This window comes from Myxocyprinus asiaticus, chromosome 15 (assembly GCF_019703515.2).
Source record: "Myxocyprinus asiaticus isolate MX2 ecotype Aquarium Trade chromosome 15, UBuf_Myxa_2, whole genome shotgun sequence".
NCBI classification, from domain to species: domain Eukaryota; kingdom Metazoa; phylum Chordata; class Actinopteri; order Cypriniformes; family Catostomidae; genus Myxocyprinus; species Myxocyprinus asiaticus.
The window spans coordinates 20,739,289-20,762,520 of record NC_059358.1 but is presented as its reverse complement, the minus strand read 5'-3'; the positions used below and the strand labels follow the sequence as shown (position 1 = coordinate 20,762,520).

Below are 23,232 nucleotides of genomic sequence, written 5' to 3'. Positions count from 1 at the left end.
AGCGCACGGCAGGGAAATCAACCGAAACCGTGCACTCACACAAAGACAGACATGGGATGATGATGCCACGGTCCTGTCACACAAAAACCTAGACTGACAGAGTGACAGGACCGTGACAGATTACACACTTCAGCTTTAAGAATAGAATATATTTGCTTAAAATTCCCTTATTTGGACATTAAAATGTGATTGGAATTAGAATGCCCAATAATCGCAGTTGTCTCAAATAACTGCAGTTAGATCAAAATAACCACGATCAGACGGTTATTTAATAATCGCGACAGGTCTCCTGCAGGTGATGTCAGAAGCGTTCTGTTCTGTCTCAGAGGTAAAGCATAATAACTGCGGCATCTAAGGGACAGTTGTAGAAGTTCAATAAATGTAAATAATATATATTTTGGCACATCAATATCGATAGAATATCGTGAGGAAAAATATCGCAATACTATAACATATCTATTTTTTTTCTCCCAACTTAAAAGTAACTTTTAGCGGCCAAGCATATTTGGAATTACACAAATGTGCAATTAGTGAATCTATAGTGCTTTGAGTATGTATAACACTACAGAGAACACAAAATCGTCAGGATTCTTACGACCTTTCTAAATTTGGCTAATTCGTATGATATCGTGCGACTGCACTCGTTTGAATTCCTAGGACTTTCACTACAGCCAATGACGTCGCTAGACATCGTTTCCATCTAATACGTGACAATTACTTGCTTCTGTCACACACAACAGCTTCCTATCATGTTTACACACTCTACTGATTGGTTAAGTTTACATAAGGGGTTGGGGTAAGGGCATAATATTAATAAGTATGTCCTTAACGCCTCGTGCACGGAACTCACGCTTACTTTCGCATCAGACATCCGGGAATTTGCACGTGATGAAGTCGTATGAGTTTATGCAAACAACATCGTGTGAGACCATCTGAAATAGCCAACTCGTAAATTATGTAAGATTTTTCATGACACTGGGTTGCAGCTGCGCACATACAGTAACAAAGCGGGCAGCGCGTGCAGACTATTAATTCATTTAATGAAATCATAGCCTTTACGGTTTAATAATCACTCTACGTCATATCTCAATTAAAATGTTATTTTGATTAATCGTTCAGGCCTAGTTAAAGGTTAAGCGTGTCATTTCTGTGCAACTAGCGGTACCATTAGAGACCAACGGAAGGATTCAGGAACTAAAAGTCCCGTTCATTTTCTCATTAGAGAAATTAGTTTTAGCTTTAAAGTACAAACCGTTCTAGACAGAACTATCATTATATACAAGATTGTTCATTTACAGTAGTTGTTTCTGTACAATTCACAGGTCATGTTTATTTGCTTAATCCCAGTGAAGAACAACACAACACATAATCCTGAAAAGAGATCCACCAATCAGAGAAGTTGCTGCACTCTGTTAGACTTTTGTTTCCAAACAGGTTTCCCAAACACTCTTCAAGTTAAACCATAAGCTGACATTCAAATAAACAGCAATGTTTTAAAGGCATCAAAGACTTACAGTGGGAAGTCAGCCTACAAATGTTTTATAGCTGTCTCTGCACATTAAACTGGAATGGGATTTCAACATCAAAAAAAATTACACACTTCTCCTTTAAAACAATGGAAACCACCTTGAGGCATTGGAAGTGCATGATTTTATTTACTTTACACCTTGCTCTGTTTATCTTGTGGAAATGGTCTAAATTACAGATGCAAGTTAAGACAACTTAAAGGAGTCAGAACCAGTTAGAATGAATACAATTCAATTGCCACTAAAAATCCTTCCGGGATCTCCAGTGTAAGTTCATTAAGGTGTTTTTTCAAAACTGAAAGTATTTATGCTACACTGACATCATGAATGTAGATTTCTGAACTAAAAATTGTTTATCCAAAGAGACAGCTTGTGCACTCACCTGTCTGTTGCGCTCATCTGTGATTCGCTGAATCTGGATCTTTTTTCTCCCCATGGCTGCTGTGATTGGCCGAACAGGGGTTGGGGCAAGGTTAAAGTGTTGGTGAGGTCAGACGTCAAAGTTTAGGCTGTCTTGAGGCAGTTACAGGAGCACAAATGGCGATTAATCACCTCAGTGTATGAAGATGCGTGCGTGAGAGAGTGTCTCTCTCTCTCTCTGTTTGCCACCTCTCTAAGGCAGCTGAGCTCAACAGTCTTCCTCCTCCGATAAAAAGGAAGGAAGTAAATAAAGAATATGGCCTTCTGGTAGGGCCTTCAGATCATGATCTGCTCAGGGTGGAAGTCATCCAACAGGTGTCTGTTCTGATATCCAAACCCCCCGGAAAAATAATATGATGGAAATGAATATGATGGGCTTGTGATGAATTCTGTGAAAGAAAAGAGAGACAGAACTTAGAAATAAAACTGGTGTGACAAATTACAGTAAGAGAATTTCAGTCATACTCTGTTACCTGCTTTAGTAATTTTATGGGATAAGAAGGCTAAAATAGGAATACTATAAGTAAACAATTATCAATGAGACTGTCAAATACTTTAACAGTCTTTGATTATTCTGTCACTCATTTGCATTTTCAGTCAATGGAACGGCTTCAACACCCCATTAAATTGCTGGGCTAGCACAGTTTCTTTCCAGTGTTGATGTATTTCTTTGTGAAACAAGAAGTTGTGGCTGGACATATCGAAACTATCGAGAAAGGACATTCTCATGACAGCGTTTGATTGGCCTAAATCTGTTTAATGTCATCAACATTTTTGGATCATTTTTCAATAAGAGTAAGATTGTTCATTTTCAATGCATAAATCTGTTATAGGTTCATTTTGAAAACTTTCACAGAAACAGTTCACACTTCCCACGCTAGGAAGTGCAATCAAGCTTAAAATCATGATCACCAAGGAGGCTGCTGATGTCAAGATTTATAGAGAAAAAAGAAGTTATATTTTGGTCTGTTTCATCCTAAATCGATTGTAACGCTTCAGAAGACATGGATTAAACCACTTGAGTTTTATGGATTACATTTATGCTGCCTTATGTCATTTTTGGAGTTTAAAAGTTTATACACATTCACTTGCATTGAATGGACAAACATCGTATGTGTGCCTTTGTTTGTGTCCTGCGGGAGAATGAGTTTGAGACAACATAAGGGTGAGTAAATGATGAGAGAATTATAATTTTTGGGTGAACTACACCTTGGCACCAATTGAAATGAACTGGGCCTCACACAAGACACCAAAGTATGTGGTGATTTCTGATCACACTTCACTTAAGGTGTATGTGTGTGTGATTATTAATATCAGATGGCCTCTCCCTCCATCTTCGGGGCACCAGCTAAGGAGTTTCACCTTAACAGTAAAAGAATGATCCAAATGAACCATTCAATAAATTACAATTATGTAAATTGGAGGGAGTTGGTCATCTGAATAATCTGAAGGATTCGAGAGCAGCTTAACCCTTTAGAGCTCTTCTGTATTATCAACACAAAGAACACACAGTTGTAATAAAATGAGTTTTATTTTCAAAAAGATAAACAAGGATAACTAACAAAAACTACAAAATGGTACTAATATGCTAAAAGATAAAATAAATGAATAGGTAAATACAGTGCATAGGATGGAAAGATGTATGTGGTTGAATTGGATGTAGCAATGGCAAAGTATGACTATTATCTTATGGAAAGATAAATTGTGGTTTCTCTGTTAATTAATATGGTGAAAACCTTATTTCTATTTAAACAAATAACTCAAAGTTTATTTGCTAGACATCTGATACACAGGTTATGCAACCTAAGGAACTTTAGAAAATCATAAACTGATAGTAAACACTAATGCCAAGGTCTCTGGAAAGAGGTTAAGTAGTGATTTACGTTTTCCTTGATCGATCGATGAGTTCGGTGATGGCGACGTCTTCCATTGGGGCTCAGGGCCACATTACAGTAGGGAACGAGCTGGATTCCATTTCAACAGCCTTGGACACAAAGGAGCCGAGGAATGCTGATCTCCTGGTAGCACCGAGAGGGTTCTTGCAGTCTGTAGCACGCAGATATACAGCCCTTATGTCGGTGCAAGATTCATCATCTGGAACACACAGATGCACAAAACTTGAAGAGAGGGTTTGCTCACCAGAACTAAACCTTTTCGCTGTAGTCATCTCCCTGGAAAAGGGATTCCGAACTTGTCGTTGCAATAGTCTCTTGTAGTGAGACTTGGTACTCGGTCGATCTTCTACTGTCTCTGGGATGGACACTAAGAAAATTTGGGTGATCTGTTATGCTCTCTCTCTCTCTCTCTCTCTCTCTCTCTCTGCGAAGCGGAGACTTAGCATATTGGATGGTTTGAATCCCGTTACATCTCCTACCACTCAGGCCAGAGATTCAGAATGTTGATTATTATTCTGTTATTGCTCCCGAACTCAAACTGCCAGGAACTCAGAACAGAGAAGTGTTATAGAAGTGTATCCTGTTAACGTCCTCTGGACGGGGATTCAGGACAAAGGGGTTTTAGAAGTGTATCCTGTTAATGACCCTCTGGACAGGGATTCAGGACAAAGGAGTGGTCATCCGGAGGATAGTTTTATACCTTCCTGATGAGGAGATTTCAGTTTGGCGCTTCTTGTTTCAGGGTTACGATTGGCTGCTGAGATCAGAGGGGGCAACACAGTGTGGCTCACCCTCCCTTTTCGGTTTGGAACATTTGCATATTTTAAAGTACATAGTTAGAACAATGTCTTTAAAGTTTTATCTATGCATTGTTCCTTTTCCAAACCTCTTAAAAAATACTCTTGGCATTTTTCTGAAAATATAAAGAACAAACATGATATTGAACGATTAAATATTACGCACGCATTAATTTATACCACCATAGTTTAATTTGTGTGAACTATTCTGCTAAGTGAACAACTGCAATTTACATAAACAGTTCTGTGAACAAACATGGAGTGGATGTGTTGCAGTTGGTGTCCATGTTAGGAATAAAAGTCTGTGTGTAAAGATTTGTCTTTGTGGCTACTTTGTTTCAGCTTTTGCCACATGGTAAGTTAATGCTGCTTCAAGAGGTCTTGAAGATATTTATGGTCTTTATCTCAACTCTGGACTTGGCCAAACCTTAGGATGGAGGGTGTGAGAGGTTGATAAGAAACCACTCATGGACCAATGAGAAGTCTTTTCCAACATGTTGGAAGGTCCGGGGCCTTACTTTCTGAAGTATCTGGTAGTTGTCCGAGCAGCTTATCTGATGGCTATGCTTGGCATTTGTTTGTGTTGGTCCTGCATGGATCCACTCTTCTTTGCCTTGACAGTAAGAGAAGGGCTCTGCCATAAACTGGCTCCTGGAATGTCATCTGGTCCGATTTTCACCACACTTGCATATAGATTGCTTCAAAGCTAATAAGACAGGGACTAAAAGCCACATGGTGGCATAAAAACACTTCAAGATTTCTTTATGCCAGGCAACAGCCGCAATATAGACGCTTGGCTAAACCTCCTCCAGCACCCAGACAGAGCCCAGGATTCTGACTTTGTGTTCTCATTCATAAACCGCTGACACTGATGTTGCTTACAGAGCTAAAACATCTTCACCTGCAGGATAAACACCTGCTGCTTGAGTGTGTAATCCAGCAGGACTCTGATTGTTCTCTCACTCCTAAGCCTCCCTTTCACGTGTCATCAACATGGATATAAAGCCATGTTTGAAGGTAAAGTGATTTTCTAGTTTTACTATTAAAAAACAAGAAAATAACAATGAGAACAGATGCTTGTGAACATGACACAGCACCAGTGTTTGTGTGAATGAATAGCAGCATGAATGAATTTACTGCTCCCTAAGAATTGTCATATGGGCCAAGAAGGCTAATTTTAAAACATGCTATTATTATCTCTGCCTTCAACTGAAAAACAACCGAGGCCTTTAAAAAGAGTTCTATATATACATCTAGACTGTATATATGACTGCCAACACAGGCCGACTCACTGAACAGAGAGGCCTGAAAACTTCCTCATTTCCCCTTTTGCACTTATGCAGGCGACCCGAATTTGAATCTGGCTTGGATAATTTCCAGAAACCACCAAAAACCATATGATCATTTCTAGAATCCTCACAACTGGAAAGGCTCTTCTGCTAATTAATTCTTGATAATTCCTTCTAGTAAAGTAAACACACATGCAGCAGCGTTAGATGAAGTCTTTTTCAAGAGATAAAAGCCTTTAAATTTCAGGAAACAAATACTGATCTTTCTCAGAGGAATGTTTACATTTAAAGATCCCATGAAACCAGAGTTAGAGTTTGGCTTTTAGAGCATCTCCATTAGCTTTTTAGGCAATCAATCTACATATTAGTGTACTCCTAAAAGTTGACATACTTAAAATTTACAGTCTTTCGCTTCTGGCAAAACAGACCAAACATTTTAATGACTCATCTTGCACTACACAGATTTTTTTTTCCTATCAAATGCTTTCTAGAATGATAATGACCCTCCCCCTGCAACCAACTAGCAAGTAGCAAATCATAGTTAATGGCTGGGATGTGACTAAAATATTTTGTCTGTAAAAAAAAAAAAAAAAAAAAAAAGACAAGCCCTTTGATATGTCCCGCCCAAGCTTCCTGTTTAAGAATACTGCTCGTCAAATCATTTCATGGGGTCTTTAAAGCAGTTTTATAGCATGTGCTTAATGCCATAACACTTGTTCTACTCAGATAACTTCAGAATTCATGTTCGATGAAGAAACAACTGACGAATTTACACTTGTTTTTTTAGTGTTGAGTGACCGAAAAGGGCAAAAGGCACTAGCTCACATAGAGTATTCTTAATCAGTGTCTAAACTGATGGGTTTGAAAAAAACAGTGCTTGTCACAAGTTTCATCACCTCTTTGACACTGAAACCTGGAGTGGTGTTTGTATGTATATGTACAGTACGTGTGTGTTCCTACTGGAGAGGATGTGTCAATAGGAAAGGCTTCCTCTCCCAGCCATTAGTAGCGCAGGCTTGAGTTCAAAGTGACTCAGAGTTTGTGTGTGTTGTGGTCAATGGGGCCAACACATGAAAAGACTTCTTTATCTGCAGAGAGAGTCAGAGTGTGACCTTTCACCCTGTGAACACTGAGAGGGGCCGATTCCCAGCTCTGATCTCAGTCGCTTCACCAGTGACCTGGACAGTGTCCTTAGACTGCGGGTCCTCACAGTCAGACTCTCCAATCACAGAGAACTCAGACAATGAAGTACTTGATAATGCTGTTGCTTGATAATTCTGTTCTGAAGACTATGACTTCACTGGACTGTTAGAGATACATCTCAAGAGTAGCTCTTTATAATGTGAACCAAATTTATTAAGCAGGCTTACAAGAGCCAGACACTGGTAAGAGTGACAGTATAACTGAAGTAGATTTTTAAATATTAGTTAAATATTAGTTTAAATAAGAAATAGGAGCGCTGCTTGCCCATGCATAACTCTCAAGAATGATATTCAGGTCCCCAGATATGACTTAGGCCCCTTCTTCAATGTCAATCTATGAGATTTTTAGTCATGTTTTATCGTCTGGTCTCTTAAGGGCTGTTGCATTTTTATAATCAGTATTTTATTTATTTTGTGTATTATGTATATTGCATTTTGTATATATTTTGTATATTGTATGCATTTGTGTGTGTATGTGATGCACATAAATGTTTTATATATATATATATATATATATATATATATATATATATATATATACATACGTACACACACACACACACACACACACACACACACACACATCAATCAGCCACAACATTAAAACCACCTGCCTAATATTGTTTAGGTCCCACTCGTGCCGCCAAAACAGCACCAGCCCGCATCTCAGAATAGCATTATGAGAAGCTATTCTTCTCAACACAATTGTACAGAGCGGTTGTCTGAGTTACTGTAGACTTTGTCAGTTCGAACCAGTCTGGCCACTCTCTGTCGACCTCTCTCATCAACAAGGCATTTCCGTCCACAGAACTGCCCCTCATTGGATGTTTTTTTGTTTTTGGCACCATTCTGAGTTAATTCTAGAGACTGTTGTGCATGAAAATCCCAGGAGATCAGCAGTTACAAAAATACTCAAACAAGCCCGTCTGGCACCAATAATCATCCATGTGATTATCTAATCATCCAATTGTGTGGCAGCAGTGCAGTGCATAAAATCATGCAGATACGGGTCAGGAGCTTCAGTTAATGTTCACATCAACCATCAGAATGGGAAAAAATGTGATCTCAGTGATCTGGACCGTGGCATGATCTTACTTTTTGGAGAAATGTCCTCTGGTCTAATGAAACAAAAATTGAACTGTTTGGCCATAATGACCATCATTATGTTTGGAGGAAAAAGGGCAAGGCTTGCAAGCCGAAGAACACCATCCCAACCGTGAAGCATGGGGGTGGCAGCATCGTGTTGTGGGGGTGCTTTGCTGCAGGAGGGACTGGTGCACTTCACAAAATAGATGGCTTCATGAGGAAGGAAAATTATGTGGATATATTGAAGCAACATCTCAAGACATCAGCCAGGAAGTTAAAGCTCGGTCGCAAATTGGTCTTCCAAATGGACAAATACCTCAAGCATACCTCCAAAATTATGGGAAAATGGCTTAAGGACAACAAAGTCAAGGTATTGGAGAGGCCATCACAAAGCCCTGACCTCAATCCGATAGAAAATTTGTGGGCAGAACTGCAAAAGCATGTGCGAGCAAGAAGGCCTGTATATACTGTATATACATACTAATATATATATATATATATATATATATATATATATATATAAAACATTTATGTACAAACACACACATGTCAGCATATAGCACTTCTCACAGCTCTCAGGCACAAAGGTGAGCGGTTGTACAATGCAGCTGCCACACACACATTCAGGGGAAGGTGTTATAATTTTGAGTTGTGGTTTTGCTCATACCACTGAGGAAATCCTGCGGAACAAGGCTTTAGCGTGCAACACAAGAAAAACAACATATTCGCAAAGGCCTGCATAAACAAGCAAATAAACAACTGCACATTAATGTATAAAGACTCACACTGCTAGTGCAGAAGAACCAAAGAAGATCTCTGGCAAAATTAAATCATTCTCTAGGTTCTTTCCACTTTTTAGAATTTCCACCTTCAAGCAGCTCTGAACCTCACAGTTGCAAGGCTGAACAATAAGGCTGGCCTGGGTTCAGTGTGAGACATTGATATGTATGCCTTGCAAACCTAAACTTAATTTTCTGTGATTGAACATTGCTGTTGCGAACTCTGCTTCACTAAGATAATGCTATCTAACTTGCAGACATAGATAAGGTTTTCTCAAACAACGGAACGATGACTTGTGACAGTTTTTTGTTTAAAGGGTTAGTTCACACAAAAATGAAAGCTCTCATAATTTACTCACCCTTGTGCTATCCCAGATGTGTATGACTGTCTTTCTTCAGCAGAACACAAATGAAGATTTTTAGAAGAATATTTCAGCTCTGTAGGTCTATAAATTCCAAGTAAATGGGTGCCAAATATTTGAAACTCCAAAAAACACATATAGCAATAATGAAAGTAATCCATGTAAGTCCAGTGGATTAATTAATGTCTTCTGAAGCAAAACACTAGGTGTGTGTAAGGAATAGATCAATATTTAAAACTTTTTTTTTTTACTAAAATTGTTCGCTTCCAGCCAGCTCATTGACATGGGTAGATTTCAAAGCGCAAACGCCTCCTCTGGATAGATATTTATAAGTAGATACCTTTTTAGCAGCTGTTCCTATGGACACCGATTCTGTTTCCACACAAAAGCAGTTTATGCAGCAGTCTGAGTAAGGAGCTCGGTCTGAGGCATCTCCTCCATTCACTTGCATTTAAAACAATACAAACAACTCTCTTTGTTGACCGTTCCAAGATTGCACTGCAGTTGACGTATCCAAATCAGCCAAATGAGGCATCTATGTATGAATATCTATGCTCCTCTGTTGTAAACAACACTGCGCTTCTGTATTTTTTTGTATTTCATGCATCAGTTCTCGCGTGAACTTGCCAACGCGCTTACGCTACGGGAGAGGCAGCGTGTATTCGACCGTCGTGCATTTTTAGTAAAAAAAAAGTTTTAAATATTGATCTATTCCTTACACACACACACTTAGTGTTTCACTTCAGAAGACATTAATTAATCCACTGGAGTCGTATGAATTACTTTTATGATGGCTATATGTGCTTTTTGGAGCTTCAAAAAATTGGCGCCCATTCACTTGCATTTATAGACCCACAGAGCTGAAATATTCTTCCAAAAACCTTTGTTTGTTTTCTGCTGAAGAAAGAAAGTCATACACATCTGAGAATTTTCATTTTTGGTTGAACTATTCCTTTAAGTTAGAATGGGTTAAAAATGATAAACTAATTAGTAATGTTTCACCATCGTTTTCCAAAAAAAAAAAAAGTCTTAGTTATGAATCCACAACTATCATTATGTAACATCATAGCTTTATTGCAAAGGTAACCTAATGTTAAAGAAAAAAAATTTTTTTTTTTTCATTAAACATAACATATTGTAAAGCAATTGATATATAACATAAAGCTATTCATCATATTTGTGGTGGGGCCACAAAAAATCTTGGCATGTTAGCAAATAAAATCTGAACTACTTGCCCATTCGAACCAGCAGAAAAAAAAATGCTTATTGTTGAGCCCTTCAGCTGTGCCGCAGCGTTTCTAGTAAGGATTCTGAAGTGCCAGAGTTCCACTGGGATAAGCTGACACTGCCCTTATCCATGTGTGGGCATATGGCATTCTGTGCAAACGTGTATGTGTGTGTAAGCATATCTCCTCTGCATGGTGTGTGAGAGAGTCCAGTTTTGTTATCCCTCCCTGTAACTAGAGGCAGAGTGGCCTGGGGCTCAGAGATAAGGGACTGTGCCACTTTGGACCAATGCCAAAGCAATGCTGAGAAATACATCACCTTCCTAGCTCAGAGCGGGAGGTCACCGCCTGGGACAGAGAGTTGTTTAATTCGACCATTTACAGTTTCCGTACATCGGCACTATACAAAGCACCTCATGACCATAGCTCTGCAATAACCTGGCATTCCTGGGACCAATAAAAGCGATTTCATACTGAGAAAGTAAAAGCAAGCTGGTGGGCACCTCTTCAGCTGACTAATATGTTGTGACACTGGAAAGGAAAATTGATGTGAACTAGGGTTGTGCTGATAGACGATGATATCGGGGATTGACAAAAGTCAGAGATATTGGCAACAGCTGATGCCTTTGACAATATGAAGAAGAAATTTGGCTCGTTTTCCCATTAATGTATTAAATGTATTATTATTATTAGGCTATTATTAATATAAAATTAATATTACAATTCATTTGCCCTGCCATAGTTTCACAACAACATCACCGCATATAACCGACACTTGCGACACCGACGCGTGTATGAGGATTATAAAAATGAGGATTACTCCTCATTGAAAATGTTTTAAAAACAGACTACAAAACTACATCCCACATCAAAATTTTATTGCAAGGTGATAGACCTATATTCAGAAATTATGTCAAGAGTGCTTGTTATAAAAGAGACACATCATTCTTATACAGTTATTGTTAAAGCCATATTAATATTGTCATTATTTAATTAGCGTACTATTAAGATTAGGCTATTTCTAGTCTATGACTGACATTGATTCTTCTAATTTTTTTCCCCACTAACATTAATGTATGGGCCACAAGAGAAATATTAAACCAATAAATTAAGATAGTTGATATACCGTTATCAGCATATGTTGAGGTAGATTCAGCTGTTCCTGCGCCTAGCGGAGCTCTCGTTGTCTCTGCCGGCTGTGAGAGCATGCGCCGTTAATGCAGCGACAGATGCCAAAAGCTCAATCAGTTTTTGCTTTCTCCTTCTGTAGTGAATAATTGACTGCCACATTCAAGTTATGGCCAAAGCAGTTTAACCAAGGCCGTTTGAGCCCTCGTATGGCAGCAACAATATTGGCCCTGTTGTCTATGTCCCGATCGTGCATGACCTCTGTCAGCCCCTCAGCCAGTACCTCTGCAGTGTGGTTGTCCGGGATGAATGTTGTTTCAAGACATTTTGCCTCCAGTTTCCAATCCTCCAAAATATAATATGCGGGCTCGACTTTTGCGTCTGGTTCAAAACCTAAATATTGCCAAAAAAGAAATTTTTCTTTATCACCAGCTCCATCTTTGCACGCAAAATGATGGACAACGATTCTAATTTTCCGCGCGTCATTTCCCGTGATAAAAGTAAATAATTAAATAATAATGAGTAAATAAATGAGCAAATAAATGAGCAAATAAGTAAACTATTGCCCCGCCCCCTGTGCGATAATATCGTGTATTGGCAATCTCACAGGCTGACGATAGGACAATCTGACTATGGAGAAGATCGCCCAACACTAATGTGAACATTGCCTAGGGCTGGGCGATATATTGAAAATTCACAATATTTTCACAATGATTATGCTGGCGAAATAAAATTCTGCAACACCGTGAACAAAGCACTGACTTTGTTGGGGATATAACATTAAGCGACATCTTGAATATCGCAGTGATTTTAATGCACTTTGAATTTGGCCAATAAAGACAGACTTCAGAGAAATCCCTAGATCATATTTCATGAATTAAAAAGTGCTTTAGTAATATACAGTATATCTATAGGTAAATATTGCTGTTTATTACTATGCATTGTTACAATAATCTTCCTTGAGTTTATTTAGTAAAAAAACAGTGAGAATAAATTTGTCATTATTAGATTTATAATGTATTTTACTTCTTTATGACATTTAATTCTTTCCTAAAACATTTACAATCTTGGCTACAATGGCTGTTACTTTGAAACCATCTGAGAGCAAATACGTAGCCTAAATATCTTGACAATAGCCAAGAGGCTTAAAAATATCAAGATACAATTTTGTAGCTACATTTACAAGATCTAATGGTGACTAATTAAAAATTAAGAAAACACACCTAAGAGAAGACAAACTCGATATTTAACTCAAATCCCAAAACAATCATTCAAAAGGGGTAATCGGAGCACACTTATTGGCAAAACGAGACGTGTTGGCCACAAAGAGTACAAAGAAAACAAGCTTGGCTGGTCTAACACAGAGCCACAAAGCCCTGTACTGGAGAAAAGGTATTTTGAGGAGACACCCTCATGCTTTGGAGTTTTTCTGTGCTGAAAGCTGTTCAAAACATTAGCTCTGGCTAAACTGAGGCAAAAATGGCACTCGTTGAGCTCTGAGAGACTCTCCAGCAATTCACTCCAACCTTGGGGTTTTACTGCCAGCACCAACTGCAGGATATTTCCAGCCTGTTGACTCAACCTCCCCGCACGGCAGGAACTCACCCTGTCCAATATGGCTACTAGGCTGCTGACCACAGCGCACAATGATTTCCGTTTTTCAACACAGTCATTTGTTCAGTACACAGCATATAGGCTACTGATGATATGACTGTGTTCATGTCGAGAGCCATCCCTGGACCTCCTCCAGGAGTAGGGAGCAAGGTTGCGTAATGTCTGCCAAACCACAAGTGTAACCCAATCCCTGAAGTGGGGGAGGGCAGTGGGTACTGCACTGCAAGGACAGCATTTCAGGGGAAGGGGTGTAATGGATCCGTGGTCTTCAGCTTGTGAATCATGCCGCTACTGTCCATCTCGTCAACTCTGTAAGCAAACTACAATGCTAGGGGCCACCACTATCAACCCCAATTAATTTATTTTTTGGTGTCAGACTACAAGATTCTTCTAGTCTTTTAGCCTCAGACTTTTGACAAGCAAAGCACTTGGGAACAGAAGTAACAGGGTTGTCTGGTTTGCACTGTACTGTAGGTTCTTGTTTACACCAGCTTATCTTTTCCAGCATCAGTGTGGACAATGTGGTCAAACTTGTCAGTTTACAACACTACAACACGGTCAAACAGACCAGAGTGCATCCTGCTAACAACACCCAGGGAGCTACACGAGAAGGGTTTGAAATCAAGAACTTTTCATAGTGGTTCCATTTTTAATAATTAAGGATTCAAATGATTTTCATCATATTCGGTTCCGTTAATGGTTCTGGAGCATCTGCACTCTTCTGCTAGAATAGTAAAATATTAATTTAAAGAACACTAATTTCCTGCACCGCTCTGAGTGTGAATGACTATTTTAACATGAACACCAGAAAGCAGAGAAAAGCTGCTTACGGCTCGAAATCGGTATATGGGTTTACATGAGCTGTGTTAGCGCCGTTCTCTTTACTCCTGTATACAAGCGGCTCGATGAGTAAGCAGCTTTCTCCACAGTAACTAAATTTTCCTGCAACGCTTGTGTAAATAACAAACTACTTGTCAATTTTCCGCACTGTTCAGATTACACCAATTCGTGACGCTTCCGTTCAGTTTGTTTATGGCCCCGGTTACGTTTCAGCGGCTCATGGACCCAATCCTCAGGTTTGCTTACGCCACTGCCTATTTCGACGACATCATTATTTACAGTAATGATTGGCAGCAGCACCTGCAGCATCTGTGGGCTGTCCTGAGGTCGTTGAGATGGGCGAGACTCTCGGCAAACCCAAAGAAGTGCGCAATTGGGCGGGTGGAAGTACGTTATCTCGGCTTCCGTTTGGGTCACCTAAGACCCTAAAAGGAAGTGAGACAGTACCTGGAGCTGGCTGGCTATTATCGCAGGTTTGTGCCTAATTATTCAACCATCACCAGCCCGCTGACTGAGCTTACTAAAAAGGGGGCACCAGATCCGAGTAAGTGACAGGCCGGATGGCTCCCTGGCCTGAGTCAGGCAATGGGGGTATATGGTGATGTGGGCGTGGCCGAGCAACATCTGTGGAGAGCGTTAGCCAGCTATATCCCTGACAACCATGTCACTCATGTTTATCACATCTGTTTGCTGTTAGCCAGCTATATTTTGTCAGTGCAGTCAGTAATGTAGCAGACTGAAAGGTAAACATCAGAGCAACTTTTTGCAGCTCAGCAGACAGTGGTGTAGTGGTGGATTCTGTGTGGTGAGTGTTGATTTCACGCTTCGCTGCTACCTAGTTGGTGAGACACAATGCTGGAAAGTAAATAAAGTCCATCTTTTACTCTCCGTGACAACGAGCTTATAGCTAACTAGCTAATCACACAGCTACTTTCATTACTTGTCAGCTGAGTGGAAGCTAATGTGTAAACACGTATTCACCAAACTGTTTTGTTCAGGATTCACAGTTTGGTACCCCCTTCAAATGAACAATTCTAGTCATTGCATTTATAAAATGTAATATTTAAAAGTCTGGTTTTCCACAGTTGAAAGTTTCCCCTGAACTTGTATAACAAAATACAGTGTAACACCGCTGCCACTGTTTTTCTCTTGTCTCGGCAGATGTAAATGCTTCTTGTTTTACATCCTGCCTCTAAATGACTGGCAGTATTAAAATAGTCAACATTTGACTGTTACTAAACAGTACTGATGTTTATTTAGCTATTTATTGTATTTTTATTTATTCTTTGTTTTAATGGTCAGAATTTGACTGATACTAAACATAAAGTACTGATTTTTATTTATCTGTTTATTTAATTTGAATTTATTCTTTATTTAATGGTCAGCAATTGACTGATACTAAACAGTACTGATGTTTACTTAGCTATTTATTGTATTTTTATTTATTCTTTATTTAAATGGTCAGCAACTGACTGATACTGAACATACAGTATTGATGTTTTTTAAGCTATTTATTGTATTTTTATTTATTCTTTATTTTCTCAGTGTTCATTTCTAGAATTTGTTGACAATGTATTATAATAATAATAATAATGTCAAATATTCTTTGATAAAAATATTTGTTTAAGAAAACAGCCTTTACATAGAGTTTACATAAAATACCTTTGCATAGTCATATCGATATATATCAAAAATCCACATAGAAAAGGTCTGTTTTCATTCCAGCTTAAAAATTAACTATATCGGCCACCGTATCGGTAATCGGTGAATTTACCCCTCTAAAATCGGTATCGGTTGGGCTCTAATAGTTACAAGACTTATTTATAAGGAGGAGGTGGTGTTTCTTCAAAAGGAATAAAAGAATAAATGCTAAGAGGCAGTAATTGTGAAGTGGAACTGGAATCAGGCAAGAATCATTTAATTTGTTACAATTCCTATCCCTATGCATGAGTCTGCAAATACTTCTACTACAATCTAATGCTGTTCTAGGGTCAGGTAAATCCTTGACACTTACACTCAAACTTCAACCCCATACCTTACTTAAACCCCAAGGCCTGATCAGATCACCTTTGCCTGAAGCATAACGCTAGTGACATCAATTTGACAAGTGGAAAGGAGGGTGTGTCTGCGAGTGGTTCATCATGAGTGCGTCATATTTTGCCAATGGCTGGTAACACAACAAAACAAATATATATATTTTTTATCTTAACAGAAGATTATCTTGTTGGTTCAGTGAAATTAAGTGACAAATATCAATCTCTCTATGGAAGCCATGCTACACAAGCAAGAACGATGTCATTCTTATTTCTATAGAAAAGCTCAACGGTAAAAGAGAAGACTTACAGGTAGAACAGAGCTAAGCCGGAAAACAAGACAAAATGATCTAATACACCGCAACACTAGCAGCTGTTAACAAAGAAATGCTGGTCTTCTTTCCCTGTTCATTTTAAAGCTTGTTTTCAAAATGCAGTCTCAAGAAAACCCAAAAACACTTTTAATCAAATCATATTTGTCCATGACTGCAGTTCTTAGGTGCTTAAAGAACCTTACTGAACCAGCTTAAAGAATAGAAGATACGGTCAATATATTCTCCTAATGAATTCAATAGCTTCACTCACGCCTAGCAGGGGCTCAATAAAAAGCCCAATCTTTGCAATTAGCTATAGGCTTTATGGATTTACAGACTTTTGATGCCATTTTAATTGAATAGTCTAATTTGGTAAATTAGACTTTGCCAATGAAATTATTAAAAAATACTTAACATCAAATTAGAAAATTAGAGTCCAATTCCTGCACAGTTATAGTTACACAGTATACAGTTTTTTTACTGAACCAAGGCTGAAACTATTATTAGGTGAAATCATTACAGTAGGGTTGCGCAATTAATAAAATAAATAATCGAGATCACAATTACAGCTGCCACGATTACCAAATCGTGAAGTGTCAATTAAAGCAGTCCAGATATGTTGACTCCTGTTGCACAAAAAAAAGCTATGGTCCCACTTTATAGTAGGTGTCTTTATCTACTATGTACTAACATTAAAATACATAAAATACAATGCATTTATCATGTAACTACATGTTGTTCTGCAAAATTCTCACAAGATTCACATTTGCTGCTATTGAGGTTGAGGTATGGGTAGGTTTAGAAGTAGGGGTCAGGTTGGTGTTAGGGTTTAGGATAAGGGTTGGGATAGGGTTTGGAATAAGGTTAACAGTGTAATGACAGATGTAATTAAATGCAGGTACTTCAAAATGCAAGTGCAATGCAGCAACATGTATTTACATAATACAGTAAGTAAGGTACATTGTATAAAATGCTTAAGTGCACAGTAGTTAAAGACACCTAGCATAAAGTTGGTCCAATTCTATTTACAACCTTTGCAGCAGTGGAGCATTGACCAATCACAGGCATGTCCGTTGCTCAACTTCTGTGTATAATTTTGTCAAAGTCTGAATAACAGTTTTGTTTTTCATGTTGCTATAAGAGGGCCAATGTGAACTTGACCGTTTAGGCACTGTCTTGATTCACTGAAATAGCAATAAAGTAATTCAGAAACAGTTCTCATCTTGTTTTGGATGTGTAGACCAAAGATGCACCAGACCAAATAATTATTTTAATGTAAATTCTATTAATCTAAATTATTTGCCATTACAAAATCAACCAATACATTTGTCATAATCGTGCAGCCCTAGTATGACAAATAGCAACTAAAATAATTCAGATTCAGACATACTGAAAAAAGTAATGCCACTCTCAAAAATAAGACAGACTAACAGCAAAAGAAAAGAGAGAGAGAGTGAGACAGACAGAGATGTGAAGTGCTCTGTGTGTAAAGTGAGGCTGTCATGCAGCACAGCACATGGACCTGTCACACCACACCACTCTTCAACGCTCAGAAATACCCTAAAGGCACCACATTGTTCATGTCAACCTGATCTCTTGATGACGTTCACGGAACATACAAATCTGAAAAACAAACTAGTAAAAATATTTTGGGACATTTACGCTGCATTTTTCATGCCATATCAATTTTTGCAAAGTAATGGAAACAAACACGTTCAAATGTAAAGTGTCATACAAGTTAAAGAAATGAGAAGTTAACCGAAAAGTCTCTCAGGCTTAAAGTTATTAGAGTCATTAGTGTTACATTTAGTACACTTTAGAGTTTGTCATCTTTCTTACCCCTTAAAACTCAAGATGAACAAAAAGCTGCCAATTCGATCTTAGGTTCGTCCCGTTTCATGTGTACAAAGTTCATTTCAAATGACCCAATCAAATGTCAAATAAAATCCAAGCGGACTGAAGCATAGTTCGTCCTATGGCAGACAGTGGAGAGCCGTTCAGCAATGAGTCTCTGATGTGGAGTGCTCAATTCCCAGCCCCCCCCCAAACCAACCCTTTGCCCTAATATGCCTTTAGCAACTGCCTTCAATCCATCAGTGTCTTTGGATGTAATTGAGAGTGTGGAAGGGTGTCAGGTTTGGAACGGTTGTCAGTATGTCAGATCCTCTGTTCTCTGGCCTGTACATGTGTGTGTTAAATGTAGTGGCAGCTGCCTACACACCTTTTGTTCCAACACCCTCTTGTGATGTCTTTGCTGTCACAGCTGTAGGAAATTCAGCTTCCTGCATCGTGCTGTCGCAGGTTATGAGATTAAAACCCTGCATGTTTGGACACTATCTTTGCATTTCGCAGGTGAAAATAATTTGTTTAACAAAAGCAATAGCATGTTATTCTGTAGCCTTCAGTCTTATTTTGTAATGTTTTATAAAGCATAATCACTTCCCCAAGAACAAATCTCCAGATCTGCCCTTTTCTGACCTCCAGATCTCTGAAGGGCTTTGGAAGGGTGTGGGAATGCTCAGCCACGAGTCCATAAAACAGCAATGAAACTGAGTTTCCAAAGGGAGGGGAAAAGGGAAAAAAACATTTCAGAAACAAAATCATCATGCTCTGGCATTCAGCATGTTATGGCTTAAAGGGATATGCAAGTTGTTCCAAACCCATATGACTTTCTTTCTTCCGTGGAACACAAAATCAGATGTTGGGCAGAATGGTAGCCTCAGTCACCCTTCACTTTCATTGCATGTTTTTTCCATACAATGAAAGTGCATGTTCACTGAGGCTGTAATTAACTTACATTCTGCCTAACATTCTCCTTTTGTGTTTAGAAATAATGTCATACGGATTTGGAACAACATGAGGGTGAGTAAATTATAACATAAATGTATCATTAATATCATATATCATTTCTTTAGTGTTCTGTTTCTTTAAGAAGGGAGGTTTGGACAACAGGGAATGTTTCTCACATAGAACAAACTTTTTTTGTGGATAAATCTTGTGGTGGGGGTGGATTTTAAACTCTCTCTACTCTATATCATGTTGGAAATCTGCCAACAGTGGGAAGAAAATATATAAACATCTTAAACAAAACACACGCGGGCCAAAATCTGCCGGACACAATTGCTAGCACAACAAACACCACTGACTGGTCATGGGTCTGTTAAGATCCTGTTTCCTTGTTAATTCTTTCTCTCTCTCTCTCTCTCTCTGATGATCTCTTTGTTGTGCACATAGCACTGGCCCAAAGCCCATAGAGGGAGCTGTGCAATAGCCTTTGATTTTGTTCAATAACCAATGCCAGTGCTGTTCCGTAGTTGATATGGCACTGACCACCTGTGTAGAGGTGAAGCCACCAGGAGCATGACGATCACGTCCCTGTGCTTACATATGCACTTTTAAGCCTCGTTCACACTAACTGCGATTTTATCACTGGAGGTTGCCAAGTCACTCAGTACGTGGAACTTTAAAAGTTCCATTTCTGTCAGACTAAAACCCAAGTTTTTTTTAAATGGCATATAATCGCTTTAGTCTGACTGAAATCCAACCAGTCAGATTTTTGTGAAGTCGCACTAACAGACCTAGATAATGCAATGTAGCTCAGCTTCATCCAGCATGTTTACATGTTATTCAAACCACAATTGGCCTCACTGTTGTGCACTTGCTCCAAAAGGTGACGAGAGACTAGGGCTAGGTATTGATACAGATTTCCAGATTCGATTTCAATTTACAAGCTCTCGATTTGATTTCGATTCGATATTGATTCATTTGGGTATATTTCGGTTATAATGTCCCTTTTGCTACATATAAAATAAATTATTTTCCAGATCATGTGGTTAATTACACAGGGGACCTTCTAACTAGGTACATTACGAACTTAATAATTTTACTAATAATATTTTATTAGTTTTTCATCATTTTGGTCACATTTTGGCTTTTTAAAAATGAACACATCCATGTTTTCACTCAATAAATAACATACTATTTCATATATAATTTTTTGTTACATGTTTATTGTTTAATTGCACAATTTGTACCATTTACAAGTAATTACACTGATTTGTTGAGCACGTGCTAAAACAGGTACTGTCTCTTTAACAAATCCATCATTTCTATAAAGAGCGTCTGTAAATGAACGTTAACGAGAAGACTCAAATGACTTTATCTCAACTTTTCTTTGCATGATTAGAATTCAATGTTTATTTTTTGTTGTTTTTGATCAACAACTGACTGAAGAGAACAGAAAGGGTATTAAAAGAGACTATACTCAATGACAAATGGGTCGCGTGGATCTCATCTTTGGACACACATTACACGGAACAACTTTTATACCCAACACGCAGTGAAAGGATCTCGCTGCTAAATACTCCACCACTATACTACACAAAATTTCACTGGTGAGTGAAATATGAACAGCAGCCAGTTGCCAAATACATACATTTTAGCCACATAGCGTGAAATTTGGTTGCAAATGTGAGCGATTTCCTCCCACTGAAATGGAGGGTTGCGCATAGAGTAAAAGACTGATCTTGGGATTTAAGAATCGATATCGAGATCGTTCAAATGAAGATTGCGATGCATTGGAAAATCGATATTTTTACCCACCCCTAAATGCAACGTGTTTAACACTTCCTCAGCTGACCTCCTTCCTTTTAAATATTCGATTACACTTTGTGTCATGTACGTATACATGAACAGACAGATGAAGACTGTAGCTCAGCTACGCAAAAACCTGCCGTAGCTCAATTTTAACTGCACATGTAAATGGACTGAGTGTGAACAGGGCTTTACATACATCCCAACAAACTCTAAAGATGATTAACATTTAACAAAGAGAATACTCTTTGACTTGAAAAAGATGACTGAGAAACTATTTAATGAAGGAATTTGAATAGATGAATTGCTTACCATATTTAATAAACCTCCGAGTGGAACGCAGCTCAACACGTTCAATAAAATCTCTTGTGGTAGGACTCCAGTGTAAACTTATTTTAGATGCTTTAGAATATGAATGAAAGTACTGAAACTAGAGTGGAAAGCATTTTCTTCCCATTTGGGGGACAAAAAACAAATCAAATACAATATTAACATAATATCAGGAAGAAGGTTAATTTCAGGGATTTTGACTTGAGGTGATTGCTGAAAAAACATCAGTGGAAACAGAGCAAAGCACAAAACAATATCACATTGTCACATCTTTCCATATCCCCTTTCCCAGAAATGCACTGTCATAAAAGGATTCCCATACCAGGAACAGCTGTGTGCATTTGGTCTTTTAAACAGCCAGACTGCCAAATAACAGAACAAGGACTGTATACACAGTCCTATTCAAATTACCTGTATGAGTTGATGACTGCAGAGAAACATCATTGTTAAAAGCTTCTTCCAAAATGCTTTACATTTCAGAGTACAATGTCCCTTAGTAACAGGCAAGATTTTGCAAAAGATATTCAGCATGATCCCTCTAAACCAAAAAAGTATAATATTCTCATGCCCTGATGAGAGATGTTTTCATTTGTTTTCAAAAAAGCAATGTGTACAAAAGAATCAGAGTAATATCTTCTATCCTGATGCCCTCTCTTGTCATCTCTAAACTGTATTTCAAAGAGACACTGTATCTCCCTGCCTAGACAGACTGTCACAGCTAAAGGGTAAGGGTCAAGAGAAGCTAGATGAGTCCCAAAAGACAACGCAACCTGTCTTTGTCTAAGCCCCTTCAGCTGCCACTCAAAAAGTGCCACAATCTCATGGACTCTGTACACTCAGAACTCTGAAGCTCAGGTTTAACCAAGACCTTTTCCGAATCCATAAACCCAAACAGAGCAAATTCAGTATTTTCATCACAAACAACAAACATTGAATTTTGTATGGATATTGGCAATATTTATGCTCTAAAAAAGTTATAGATCTGTATATACAGTATACAAGGCTGATTATTTGCAGGCCACAATATTTGGCCATTTGAGATTATCAGCATTGGTAGTAAGAACATTTGGCTGATTACCAAAAGTGGTCAATTCGCCTAGTGTCAGTAGGGCTGACAAAAAATATAGATTTTTGAATCAGTTATGATCTTCATTTGAAAGATCCCGATATTGATTCTTAAAATACAAAGATCAATCTTTTACTTGAAAGTTTACTTCAGTTTTGGTTGAACTGCATAGTTTGGGCCATGTTGTTAATTTTTACATTTAACATTTTCATAATGTACCAAGTTAGAAGGTTCACTGTATAATTGACATCAATAGCAGAAAAAAAATATTTTACATGTATAAGCAAAATGGATATTATAACTGAAATAAATGATTGAAAATCAAATTACAAATTGAGCTTGTAAATCTGAATGGAATCAAATAAGGGCACTGCACTGGCACCCAGCCCGAAGTGTCAGTTCTAAAATGTACCAACAGACTTGTCAATGGATCTATTTTATTTATTTATTTATTTTCTACTTTCATATACACTACTGGTCAAAAGTTTGAAACACTTATTCTTTATAATATATATATATATATATATATATATATATATATATATATATATATATATATATATATATATATATATATATATATTGTTGTTTTTTTTTTTTTTTTTTTTTTTTTGCACATTTAGAATAACAGTAAAGTCATCAAAAGTATGGAATAACATAAATGGAACTATGGGAATTATGTTGTGACTAAACAAAATCCAAAATAAATCAAAATGTGTTATATTTTAGCAT

General features: G+C 38.0%; 1 protein-coding gene across 12 annotated transcripts in view; it reads right to left on the bottom strand.

Annotated features, from left to right (window-relative positions):
* LOC127452720 (myocyte-specific enhancer factor 2D-like) overlaps positions 1 to 23,232 on the bottom strand; it is an 86,372-nt gene that overhangs the window by 45,335 nt on the left and 17,805 nt on the right. For 10 of the 12 annotated variants that reach the window (XM_051718364.1, XM_051718368.1, XM_051718371.1 and 7 more), the window contains exon 2: positions 1,909 to 2,335. In XM_051718364.1, the coding sequence (XP_051574324.1) occupies positions 1,909 to 1,962 (54 nt within the window). In that variant the 5' untranslated portion in view covers positions 1,963 to 2,335. Of the gene's footprint in view, positions 1 to 1,908; positions 2,336 to 3,829; positions 4,041 to 18,350; positions 18,732 to 23,232 lie in introns of those variants that run through there. The other 2 variants (XM_051718365.1, XM_051718366.1) reach the window with 2 other exon arrangements.